The sequence below is a fragment of the Cornus florida genome, unplaced genomic scaffold (genome assembly GCF_030987335.1).
Source record: "Cornus florida cultivar Cherokee Brave unplaced genomic scaffold, ASM3098733v1 CherokeeBrave_3.0.0_Hap2_Chr06, whole genome shotgun sequence".
Lineage (NCBI taxonomy): Eukaryota > Viridiplantae > Streptophyta > Magnoliopsida > Cornales > Cornaceae > Cornus > Cornus florida.
Window position 1 is genome coordinate 10,982,455 of NW_026775576.1, and position 13,573 is coordinate 10,996,027.

Below are 13,573 nucleotides of genomic sequence, written 5' to 3' on the forward strand. Positions count from 1 at the left end.
ATTGAAGACCATCAAGCTTAGGTCTCCATCCCAATATCTCAGTGTAAAGCTGTTGATAAAAAGAAGCAATTCCCCCACGCACCTCATCCTCTCTCCACAGCTCTGAACCATTCACTGGGATACGGCCGATGTGATTACACATTCTGTGACCGTTAGCAAGCCTGTAAAAGAATTTTGTATTACAGTCCCCTTCTTTTAGCCACAATGCCCGAGATTTCTGACGCCACAAAATCTCCTCCATAGCAGCGATCTCAGCAAAAATCGCCTAACAAGAGGCTCTCCTAGAGCACAGAGACTCTACATCCTGTCCCAACTCATCAAGACGATCGAGCTCAGCAATATCAACTAAAACTCTATTCTTCTTCCTTTCAAGATTCCCAAACACCTCTTTATTCCACCTCTTAATCTCAGTTTTAAGAATCTGAAATTTCCTAGCTAAAACAAAGCTAGCAGAACCTGTATATGTCACCTCCCCCCACCAAGACTAGACTTTCCCTTGGAAATCCTCTAATCTCAGCCACATATTTTCAAAATGGAAAGGTGTGCGCTGAGATCTCAAACCTCCGCAATCGAGAACTAAGGGCACATGGTCAGATGTCATCCTAACGAGAGCTGCCTGAGTAACATCTGAGAATTTCTCTTCCCACTCCCCAAAAATCAAGAATCTATCCAGTCTTAAAAAAGTAACCAGATCCCTGCCATTAGACCAAGTAAAGGCTGCCCCTTCCATTAGCAGATCAATTAGAAAGTAACTATCAATAAATTCTAAAAACTGGGTCATTTCCAAGGACCACCTACCCCCTGTGGACCTCTCAAACGGAGACCTAACAGAATTAAAGTCCCCGCCTAAGCACCAAGGCAACGACCACAATCCCTTAACATAGCATAGCTCTTCCCAAAAGGCAGGTTTGTCAATATCGATAACTGGACCATAGACTCCAAAAAAGACCCATCTGAAATTGTCATTCTCCATCTTAAACACACAAGACAAAGAGTAAATCCCTTTCCAAGTGTTTGTCCTTGACGGTCACCTTCGATCCCACATAACTAAAATTCCGTCCGAAAAATTCCGTCTGAAATGCCGAAGGCGTTTAACACTTCCCATTCCACGAACCTTCCTCCCCAAAGGCTTCTAACCACCCCGTCGGAAATAGAGGCCATCTTAGTTTCTTGCAAGCAGACAACATGGGCGCTCCACTTCCTTACAGCCACCTTGACCACCCTCCTTTGTCCGAATCATTTAGACCACGAACATTCCACGTAATACTTCGTAACTTCATTAAGAACCAAAAACAATCATCTCCCCTCATCCCTATTTCCCATTTCTGGTCCTTCCCCTTTCTCTTGTCACCCCCTCATTCCCCTCATAGTTAACAAAGGAAATGAGGTTCTTCACCTCCTGTTCCCCTTTCCGAAACGTTAAAGCTCTTCTATTTTTAACCTCTTTCGTGCCCTAAAAAGTCTTTGTATCATCTTTCCCTGCCACAATTGCATGAAGAATGGACAAAGTTTGATCTTCATTACCCTCTGAAGAGACACCCAACGCTTCACTGACCACACCAATATTCTCTACCACCCATTCCATACCCAAATCATTAGTCGTCGTTAAACTATCGGGTCGCACAACTACCAAAGGTTCCACTATGCCCACAACAGTTTGGTCTGTCTCCATCCACGGATATAAATCATTAGAACAAACCTGATGAGAGGAAGCCCAATCTCCATTCTCCTCCCCCTCACTCTCTTTGACATTAACGTACATACCCATCTGCATATCCAAATCTGTTCCAGAATCAACCGGATCAACTTTCATCAAACTGTGAATATCGCTCACCTCTGAATCGGACGGAAAACAATTTAAACCTTTCAAGGCTACAAAAAGCCAAAGCTCTTTGAGCAGAGCCACAGCTAAATCGTCTGTCAATTTGAAGTGAAGATCTCTTCCCACACAAACCATCACCCCATCAGAACTGCCTACACTTCCCGACACATCCTTTGAGATATTATTCGCTGACCCATCAATCCGTGGAACAATAGACCCAGAAAAATCACTCTATTGACCACAACCATCCTCCACGCCACCATCACTTCTCAACACCCCACAAGGAGGAGTAGAAGAAGAAGACGGAGCAGAAAGAGAGCTCCGAGGATGAGTAACAGAGGTCGAACCTGGAAGTCTCAGCTTTCTAGGTTTCTGGAGTTCTCAGCTCTTCCGGTTTAGTGGCCCAGCATATGGAAGTCAATGGTCAAAGCACTTTGGTCCAATTAGGTAGAGAGAAACACTCCCAGCAGAAACATATATGTGCATAAGAAATGATGCTAACTAATGAACTAGAGCTGTTCAGTAGAAGCCCAGCATATGGAAGTCAATGGTCAAAGCACTTTGGTCCAATTAGGTAGAGAGAAACACTCCCAGCAGAAACATATATGTGTATAAGAAATGATGCTAACTAATGAACTAGAGCTGTTCAGTAGAAGCCCTTTCTTCGCCTATTTCTTTTTCTTTTTTCTTTTTTCTTTTTTCTTTTTCTTTTTTTTGGTGTAATGCAGACCTACTCAAAGCTTCTCTAATCACAACCATTTGTTTGGACACTCTCAAACCCAAAAAAAAGCAAATTACAATATATATATATATATATATATATATATATATATTATAGAACTCACAGAGAAAAGAATTTTTCCCAATCAAGAATTTTTCACAATTGTTGAAGCATATATATGATTGAAAACATGACAAAAGGCAAGAGGAAAAGTTTGAAATCTAATTCGTGGGTAGTTTTTGGTTTCAATTTTGACAGACAGCAAAACAATACAACCAAAATAAAGAAAGAGAGAGAAGAGTACCCGATTGCCACTGACGGTGGCGAAGACATTGAAGTATCGAGAGTCGACGTAGTTGAAAACGATGGCGTAGAGAGGGCGCTTTCCCTCCTGAAGCCTGTTGGTTACTCTGTACTCCCTCTTCTTCGACGGTGCTAGCGAACCCATTACCGGTTCGCACCCTAGCGCCGCCATCTTTGCCATCCCTCCGCGACTCACCCACCTCACTTCAAGGACGGACCTAGCCCACAATTTTCTTTTTATTTCCTTTTTTAACACTCGCAGTAGTAAAAAAGTTTTTTTTTTTTTTTTTTTTTTTTTTTTGAAAAATATAGTAAAAAAGTTCACAACTCACAACAATGCATTTGGAAAAAAATCAAAATAATCTAATTTAAAGATGACTTTTCAATTTAATTGAATTAAATAAAATACATTAAATAAAATACTTATAAATACCAAAGAATTTATTTTAAAATATCAAAATATTCTTATATTCTTAGAACTATATAATTCTAAAATACCAAAAAAAAAATTCAAGAAACTATTGAATCCTGCTTTTGAAGTCCCCGGATCTTGTGTTTAGAAGGAGCATGAGTGCAGAAAATCCACTAAGAAAATCAAGCTCATTGCAACATGCATGACAAACAATAAAGGAGTCTCTTACGAATCCATTTTTTTTTTACTCGTTGTTTTTCTCTCTACATATATATACAGTTTATATGTTTATACATATACTTTTGAATCTCTTTTTATCGGTAGAATAATATTTTCTTGTTGTGAAGTAAGAAAGACGCTTTGTTTATAAATATGACAATTTAAGATATAGTTGTTGTGTTTTATGCAAATGAATTGTTTGGTTAAATGCTTAATTGAAGAAACAAAACACAATGAATTGTTTGGTTTCCTCCATTTTAGTAAATGAATAGTATTAACTAAAGAGGGTGACAATCTATATTAGTTTTATACACAATTTCTGTATATATATATATATATATACACACACTATTGACAAATATGTATTCTCCTTCCCTCTCTTATTTTGAGCAACCCATTTCAAATCAAATCATGCCCATCTTTCTTCTCTCCCAAAATATCTATTCAGCCTTTATTCTCTCCCATTATTCTCCCCAAATAAAAGCAACCTCTATTCTCTCCCAAAATAACACATGCTTCGATTTGTTTCCAAATAGAAGCAGCATTTCTTCTGTCCCAAAATATTCAGATTTTGATTTCTTTCCAAGTAGAAGCATGACTCTATTTCTCCTTACCTGTGTTTTCAAATAGAAGTAGGACTTTACTTCTTCGTATAGTAGGTCATTTTTTGTCCAAATTTAAACTGGAACACCGGAGCAGAGAGGCACAAGAGGTACAATTTCTAATTTTCATATTTTATTTGCAAGGAAATCCTCTGATTTCCATAAGAAATGAAAGCATAAACAAAAATAATTAGTAAGAAGAAAGGGACATAAGTGGAAGAAACCCATAAATAGTAAATTAATGTTGTATTTTAATTGATCGCTGGTTAATACGTAAACGCATTTGGTTTAAAGCAAATACAAATACCTCCAGAGGTCTCTTTAGATTTTTTGCTGGAGTGGAGGGTTTTATTGTAAACTTATTTTGGGTTTTAATGTTTGTTTGTGAGGAAAAAAAATCATAAGATTTGTAGAGTACATGAGTGGCCGATAAAGGAATATTTACAATGTCTTACCATTCATTCATGGTTATGAGTATTGGAGTGTGATTTAATTTAATTATGTTTTAAGGGAAGAAAGTGAGGTTTTGTTTGGGTTAGTTTGTGGGATCAAAATCCTCTCTACCGCAACAGTATATGTGTCATGGCCGGTGAGAAAAGTTTGGGATATATGTTAAGAAAATGTTTGGGACGTTGGTCTTATGTGATACCCTTCGACTCCGAGACACAGGTTAATCAAGCCCAAACCCAAAACCGAGAGATACTTGTGATGGCCCGAATTTCTATACCTAGAGCGTAGGGAGTAGCCCGAAAACTGACCAAATATCGAGTCCGAAACGCGAAAGTAAGAAACGAAAAGAGGTCTCTAGAGATAGAAACTACCTCTAATACAACAAAGTGACCTTATAAGAAGTTACGAGACTCAAATAGAAGATGAATGCGGAAACTAAGGTCAAAATGGACAAAATATGGAACCAGGGGTAAAATGGTCATTTTACCCAATGATGGAGAAATTTGACTCAAAACAAGTCAAATGAAGTGTACTCAATCCAATATAATCAATTTATAGCATCCCAAGAGGTTCTAAGACCTTTAGTCATGATTTTCCAAAAATACCCCCTTCCGGTCAAGTGATTTCCCGACATTGTCCCACTTAAATGATAATATCTCTCAGTAGGAATGGAATCTGAAAATTGTATTGATACCATTGGAAATCAAACTCAAAATTCTTGAAATTAGACTCAAGAATGACCTAATTTGGATCTGGATTGAGGGAGTTATGACTGTTGCAAGATCGGGTGAAGAATATGTCCAATGCATAAATAGTAACTTTGAATTCTGCCCAAGGACTGAAAGTAAGCTGCCGAAAGGTTTCCCAGTGTCTAAATTGAATATATGCGGTGCTCAAATACACCGAGAAAGTCTCGGAGTGGTCTGTTCGGTTGTAAAAAAAAAAAAAAAAAAAATCGATGAATAGTAACTGTGACAAAAATTTCAAAAAAAAAAAGAAAAGAAAAAAAAACTCAATTTTTGGTACATTGTTTTCCATTGCCCAAAACTGATCTCTAAGGCCTCTAAAGTCAATCCCAAATGAAACGAATCATGGAATGAGATAAATACATACATGGGTACATTGAAGTAGCAAAAGTAAACATTAAAATAAAATGGCCCTCGGCCTCATTACATTACATCAAATGTTTTCAAAGATACAATTTGCTTGAAAGAGAATTACATCAATGCTCACTACATGGTTATACTTAGAAGCATTCCTATATACAAGGTAACTCAAACAAGAACAAAAGTGATACATCCAAGCTAGATGGAGCTACACCCACGCCTTTGTCCTGAAAAATGTTTATCAACGAGTGTGAGTAATTTAAGTTTCTCTATAGGAAAGTGCATTATGAGGATAACCTAAGTTTTTGTTGGCCTCACAAGAATAGCATAAGTTATACATATGTGGAATATGCCTCTTATGCGTCTAATTTAAGGGTGAAACTAAGGGATCATCCTAGAACTAACATAAGAAGTAATGTAAATAGAATCCATATTACAAGAATGCGCTCAACAAAATTGGAACATTCAATACCAAATTCTCTAAGCTACATTTGTATTAAAGTGTCAACTTGAAAATGAAATATGAAATCACACAATGATTGTCAAGGTTGGAACATCCAAACCAAAAATCCCAAGCCATAAGTACATAAGATGGTCAACTTGAAAACGAAATACGAAATCACATAATAGGAATATCTTGGACATCAAATTAGGTTATGAACATCACAACCAAGACAAATTACCTATTCTGGGCTATTAACCCGCAAGGAACTACCCAAGTGGCCATTATAATTAGGGAGACCTCATACCTCCCGCACTACAGTCATAGTTATCAAAATCGCGATCTGAGTCGTAGAATCGCACGATTCTACGACTCAGAACTCAAAATCGAGTCAAATCTTAGCAAAATCGCTTAATTGGTAGAATCGGTGGTAGAATCGTAGAATCGTACGATTCTACACGATTCTATAAAATTTGATGTTTAGGCGGGCCTTTATAGTGTTGGTCCTTTGCGCCTTTATTTTATTGGTTAATTTGGTTGTTTGGCCAGGCCTGGCCCAAGTATAATATAGAAACTTTATATATTTAATGATTTTATTCTATAAATTATAAAATAGTAAAATACAAAGCTAATTGTTATCACTTATTAGTCTATTATATACAGAAACGGAACCACTGAAATACAGAGGTCACTGAGGACTGAGAGGAGGCGGCACTGTATTGGCTTAAAGAGAGTAGATCGGATCCATACAGCTTTGTCCAGGTATTGTGACGGCACAAGTTTTTCAACCCGGTGCGTCAGTGATGAACTGAAAATTGATCCGGTAACGGATCCGAAATGCGGAAGCAAAAGATAAACCAAAGTATTTAGAGATATAAACCATCTCTAAGACACCAATGTGACCTTTCATGAGATCATGAGACTTAAAGAGAGCAAAAGCAGAAACAAAGGTCAAAAAGGACAAAATTCGTTATCAAAAGGGCAAAAAGGTCAATTCATAATTAAGAGAGAAACTTGACTCTAAACAAGTCAAACAAGGTGAATACAACCTAATTTAATCATTTCACAATGTTCCAAGAGGTTCTAAGAACATTGGACAAGAATCCCACAAAAATGCCCCTTCCCGGTTTAAGCAAAAACGGATACCCTCTCACTAAAACATGAATAACTCTCATTATGATTTGAATCTAAGAATGGAATTGATACCATTGGAAAGCTGACTCAAATTGCATGAATTTAGACTCAAGAATCACCCCATTTGGGTTAGAAATGAAGAAGTTATGGCCGTTTGAAGTCGGAACAACAATGCTGAAATTGAACTAAAGAGCTGTGCAAATGAGGGTTATTTTGGTTGACCGAAATAGAGGTAGGGTGAGTTTCGGTCGACCAAAACTCATAGAAACATTTCTAAAGGCAGGTTTTTGAGGGTTGCATGGTTCGGTAGGCCGAAATAGGCCATTGGTTGACCGAACTGGAGTTTCAGTCGACCGAAACTCCTCGAAATGGTGTTGAAACTCCTGTTATGAGCAAGAATTGTTGAGACTTCACCCATGCCTCAAACTCCAAAACACAAGATTTTAAGCTATATAAGCATGCCAACAAGTGAAATTTACATATTGAGATGTGTTACAATGGCCCATGGCCTCATTACATAACATTTACAAAATTTGACATGTCAAACCTTCAAGTTAGAAAAATTATATTTCAAAGGTAAAACTTGGAATTTAAATATATACACTTAGATTTAAAAGTTGGAAGCCGTTGGCCATAATATACACATCAAATAGGTCTCAATTAGTGTATTTAATTACACTTTACATGTCATAAAGCAAAAATGGCATATTGAGCCCAACTAAATATTACAACAACAAGAGTAAAACTTAAACATGATAACACTTACATGTAAACAAGAATACTTTAAAAGAAACTTCAAATCTCCAAATCACCGAAGGCACATGCAAATCTCCAATCTTGAGTCCTGTACCTGAACAAATCCCCCAGTAACTTCGAGGTGAGTAAACAAGTTTACTCGTAGAGAATGAGCATGCATCGACTCGATTTCTTTATAAATTTTTATAACAATATGAAACAATTCAAAAGGGTCATGCAACCTAACGTCTATGTCAAAGGTGAGACTCAGGAAGCATCCTAAGCTACCTTAAATCATTTCTAGCATAAATCACATCTTTTATGCCATTTTAACAACATAGGAGCATGCTATACAAAGCAACAAGTTATAAATTCTCAAGGTTACCATCTTAAATTCTAAAATGCAATAACAACTAAATATAACAATTTAGTATAATTAGAATTTCTAATACCACACCTCAAGACATAGATTCTCTAAGTTATCAACTCGAAATCTAAAAGTGTGCAAACAACTAAATATAGCAATTTAATATGGATGTACTTATCAACATCAAATCGCCAATAGCCAAAACCACAAGTCACAATTAAACATGACTTGAATTTGAATGCGAAATCAAATAGTGGAAGACTTGGACATCTAAGCTCGGAATTCTGCCAAGACCTCAACGATTATTCCGGGCATTAACCCGTAGGGAAGACCACCCTAAGTGTGCACTATCTCAATTGGGGAGAACTCATACCTCCCGCACTAGAGCCAAACTCTAGCCATGTCACTTGTAACAACAATGTCCCAAGACTTCAAAATAACCCGAATAAGTTCACAACTTATACATAATTTATATAATGCATGAAAACACCTTCCATGCGCAAGTAAGTTGAAACCACATAAATCCATGCCTTAGAGTTTCAATTCTAAAATGACATACATAATGTCAATTACAAAGTGTGCAAATCATTACACAAGGCAATAACATATTCCATAAAGAAAACATGTTCTCATGAATATAAATTTTACAACAATGTTCTCAATGTTTAATACATAACCAAGTGACTACACAACAAGTCCAAATCCATGATTTAAATATAGAAACAACTTCTACAACATAGTTGAAATCCATGGAGCAATGCGATAGAATTTAATTACATCATAATAATTAAATCTCTATTTTTCCAAACACAAGTCCTACTCATCACAAATATCAAGTTAAAACACAAGTAAGCCAATGGAGCCTTTGAAATAGATTTGAATTAATGCTTTTAATCAAAATCTCTAGATTTTCATACTCATTCAAATGCTCTCAAATTAAAGTATGTTAAAGAAAATGCCAAAACTTAATTTAAAAGCATATCACAACTTAATTTCATGCAAGGTACGACCATGATAATTAATCTTTCACAAAAGAAAAATATTAAATAAAAGTTTCAATTCTTTTCCAAATAATCCAAATTTAATATATGTTAACAACCATATCAATGCATAATTTTCTAGCATGCCACAATTTAATTCTAAGTTATACATCATTATGAGAATTAAATCTTAACCATAGAAAATAATTAAATTAAATTCTAAATTATGAACAAAAACATGCATACAAGTTGTATAAGCATAAAAAACATGCAAGACAACCAAAATATGAAATTATAACACCTCCTACCTCCATTTGAGATGAAATCTCAAATCCCCACCAAAACGAAACCGTTCCGAATCTGACGATCTGAATCTGACGAAAATTTTACGTTTTGTCGGGGACAACATGATCTACATGAAACCCCAAGAAGCCCCATCAAAATCACAACTTGACTTCAAACCCGAACTCAAGAAATGGCCAAAAACGGATTCTAATAAGGGTGAAAGATAGAGCATGACGAGGGGAACAATAATTGTTAAGGCCGAAGATTTTTCACTTAGGAAAAGTGAATCAAAGGAGGAGAGAGAAAGTGGCAGCTCCATGGGCATCCATGGCTGCCGGCCAAGAGAGGAAGAAGAAGAGAAAAATCTGATTTTTCTTCTTTAAGTCCCCTATTTATAGAAAATCTCAAAAAGTGCCCCGAAAGGGCCCCGCTGGGTCTGGAAAAGTGGAATTTGAGCAGACGCTCTTGAATGGCAAAACTCCATGAATGAAAAAGATTCAAAATAAGAAAACATGACCAACGGAAGAAACGGCGTCAAAAACCGAGTCCCAAGCAGAAAGATATGCACCAAACAAGTTCGGCGCAAACTAGGTTCAGAAACTCTGAAACTAGAGAAAAACAACCAGAAGGAATTTCCATGAGTACACAACTCGACGAAAAGTGAAAATGAATCCTGTACGAGGATCCAGGCTCAAAATAAGGCATTTAACAATAACTTTCATTAATCGCACAATGGCCCCTCTAAAAAGCGAAAACTACACTAATGCCCAGAATGAAAATATCTTCCAACAATATTTTCTTAAAAACCCCTGAAATAAAATATCTTCAAACGATATTTACGAGAAACACCCCAAGGAAAGAAAATAATTCCAAAGAACTATGCATCCATGCCTCTATGGACACTGGGAACAACCAGAGTACTTTCTTACAAAAGTAAAGATACGTATTTCGTGGAAACCACTTAGAATGAAGATATGTGAAGTCAAAAACCAACTTCGAACACAAGAAGTGAGGTTATGCCAACAAAGTGACAAATGGGGAAATAACAAAATAGGGAAAATGACGAAATAGGGAAAAAGACAAAATAGTGAATAGTATCGAAAAACGAAAAATGTGGAATTGACTCAGTCCTCAAAAGAAGTTGTCAATCCAAAGAAAAGAGTCTCAGAACTCACTCCAGAGCACTCGAGATGACACTAAGTGACGAGGAACTGAACTCAGAAGGGAAAAGATCAACGGAAAAAAAATATCTGTAAAAATCTGAGAAAATAAAGGAAGGAAAAAGACCGGGTCATTACAGGTATGTTCTACTCTTTTTCTTGCTTAATCAAGTGATGTCATAATCCATCACTTGATCCAATTTATTATTAGAGAAAGTTGAGAAACCCTAATTTTTTTATTACAGAAAACCCTTTTTCTTAAGAATCATCACTTGATTCATCACTTGTATATGCATATATAGCTATCTCTTGATTTCAAAATTCTTTTCTGTCAGTTAATTTTTTTTTTTCTCTCTCTCAACTCTCAACTCTCAACTCTCAAGTTGAGATAGGTTGTGAAAATTTATAGCTGGGAAAAAAACAATTTAAACTATTGAATGCACCAGTAAAGATCATAACATGATTTTGTAATTGTGTTCAAGCTCACAGTTAATTTTTCAGTATCCTCAACCGCATCTTGAAATTTAAATGAGGGTATATGTCAGTTCATTATAACAATAAAAGCTTCCAGAACTTGAGTCCTTAATCACAGCATATATATAATCATCTTTAATTATACAGGTCATTACATTCCTATATAATAGCTCCGATCTTTCTCCTTGTTCTTCAAACTTTTTAGGCCTTTGAATGGGCATTTGGTGTGCTGCCATCGATTTTATATGTATAACAGTATATCACAAATATTTAAATTATATGAATGCAAAACTTTTTATTGGTTGAATAACTTGAATATTGTGATAGATGTCGTCAGCTAGAAGTTCTGGTAAAAGTATAAGAAAAAATGCTCTGGGACAAAGATTAAAACCGGGATGGGAACATGGGGTTGAGGTTGGGACTTCAAAGAGTTCAATGATGACTTTATGGATATGTAATTTTAGTTTCTAACTTTGGAGATGGATGAGTTAGAAATCTATGTTATTTTGAGCTACATTCTCTTTTATTTATATTCGGACTTTAGAATATTGTTAGGATTTGAGATTTGTGAACTCATAGATATGTAATATTATGTGTTTTGGCCTTATTTTGGTTATATTTTACAGATCTTATTGTTTAAGAAGTTAGTTTTAATTGTTTTTTCACAATTTGGTAGAATTTTACGATTCACGATCCGATTCTACGATTCTGATTCTACGGAACCCAAAACGATTTTGCATAGAATTCCGATTTTAACAACCTTGAATACAGCCAAACCCTAGCCATGTTAACGTAACAATGTCCCAAGTGTTTCCCAAAATCAATAACCAATTTCACAACATAGCCACATAGTCAATGCACAAGTTTCACCTTCCATGCACACACAAGATACAAGTATCAAGCATATCATGTCCTAAGTCCTCAATGCTAATATGGGTTGATATCAAGTAAGATATGTAATTGAATATGTAAACATTGAGAATTCAACTTAAAAGACTAATTCATGCTAACATGTTAAAGTATCTAATATCATAGCTACACAACCACACAAGAATTATGATAATCTCTAGTAAGTTGAAATTACAAGAACAACAACAATTTAGTAACAATTATACATCAAGGAAGCCAACATTAAACCATCATCTTTCTAGTTAAACAATAAGCCTTGAAGACATATAATCATGCATTAGAACAATATAATAACCTAAGTCATGAAGTATACATCAACATATCTTTCTACCAATTGAATAACAATTTCATAATATATATAGATATACATGCTTTGAACAACATAAAAGCCTTAAGTCAAGAAAGATAAATCTCATGAATCTTCCAACAACTCACACAACATGCATTTAACTCACCCTAAAACACAATGAAAGCTCATAGGTTACAATCATACTACACCCCCTATCTCGCTAGAGAAAGCCTTTCTAAAAACCAAAGGAAAGATGAGCAACGAGAAATCCAAGAGAATAGCCTTGTAGGCTAAGGTGCAAGCAAGCTTTCGTCCTTTAATGCTGAAGCCAAAAGGTGAGAGGAAGGTGGAGGAAACTAAGCTTTAAGTTTTGCAACAATGGTGGTTTAGAGAGAGAATGGACGAAGAAGATGAAGTTTAGTGGAAAAATGTGAAACAATATATGATATAAATCATAAAACAACCCAAGCACTACCACACACACGCGCACACACACACACACACACACACACAAATCTAAGCCCTCCACTTGTCACCATCCAATTCAATGTAAAAACACAAATTGTAATATAAATCTTCGTCTTATTCATAAAATACAATACATATAACGCTATTTCCCCACATTAAACTATAAGAATTACACGATTAATTTGGTCAAGGCTACCTCAATCCCCTAGGAAGTGATTTAGCTCATCCTAGTGGTGGTGGAAACTCCAATGGTTGAAGAGGAAGCCTCCATCTTCAACTTCATAGCAGCCCCTCAAGAACACTCAAAAACCCTAGCTAACCCTTACTTTCTTTCTCCAGAATTGTAACAAAATTTGAATATGATATGATAGATGATATGAAAATACAATATAGAGAGATGTATATAGCTTTCCCTACCAGAATCAGTCAAAATCCCCCTAAAAAATCGTGCATTGAAGTTGGAGAAGAGAGAAAAATAACTGAAAATTCAAATCAACACATTTATTCGTAGGTGGGCGTCCGGACGCCAATATTGTGCTTAGTAGCTGCGTCCGGATGCCAGCTATTTATACAGGGAGTCCAGACGCCAAGATTACTCTTGGTAGTGGTGTCCGGATGCCAGCTATTTACACAGGGCGTCCGGATGCCAAGATTGCTCTTGATAGTAGTGTCCGAACGCCATCCTTATTTTTCTG

The 13,573-nt window shown here is 36.1% G+C and overlaps 1 protein-coding gene across 1 annotated transcript in view; it reads right to left on the reverse strand.

The window, feature by feature from the left end:
• The window catches only part of LOC132311096 (polycomb group protein FIE1), a 59,886-nt gene extending 56,811 nt beyond the window's left edge, over nucleotides 1-3,075 (reverse strand). Inside the window, exon 1 of the mRNA XM_059808823.1 lies at nucleotides 2,848-3,075. Within this exon, the coding sequence (XP_059664806.1) occupies nucleotides 2,848-3,027 (180 nt within the window). The 5' untranslated portion in view covers nucleotides 3,028-3,075. The remainder of the gene's footprint in view (nucleotides 1-2,847) is intronic.
• Nucleotides 3,076-13,573: the final 10,498 nt, after the last annotated feature.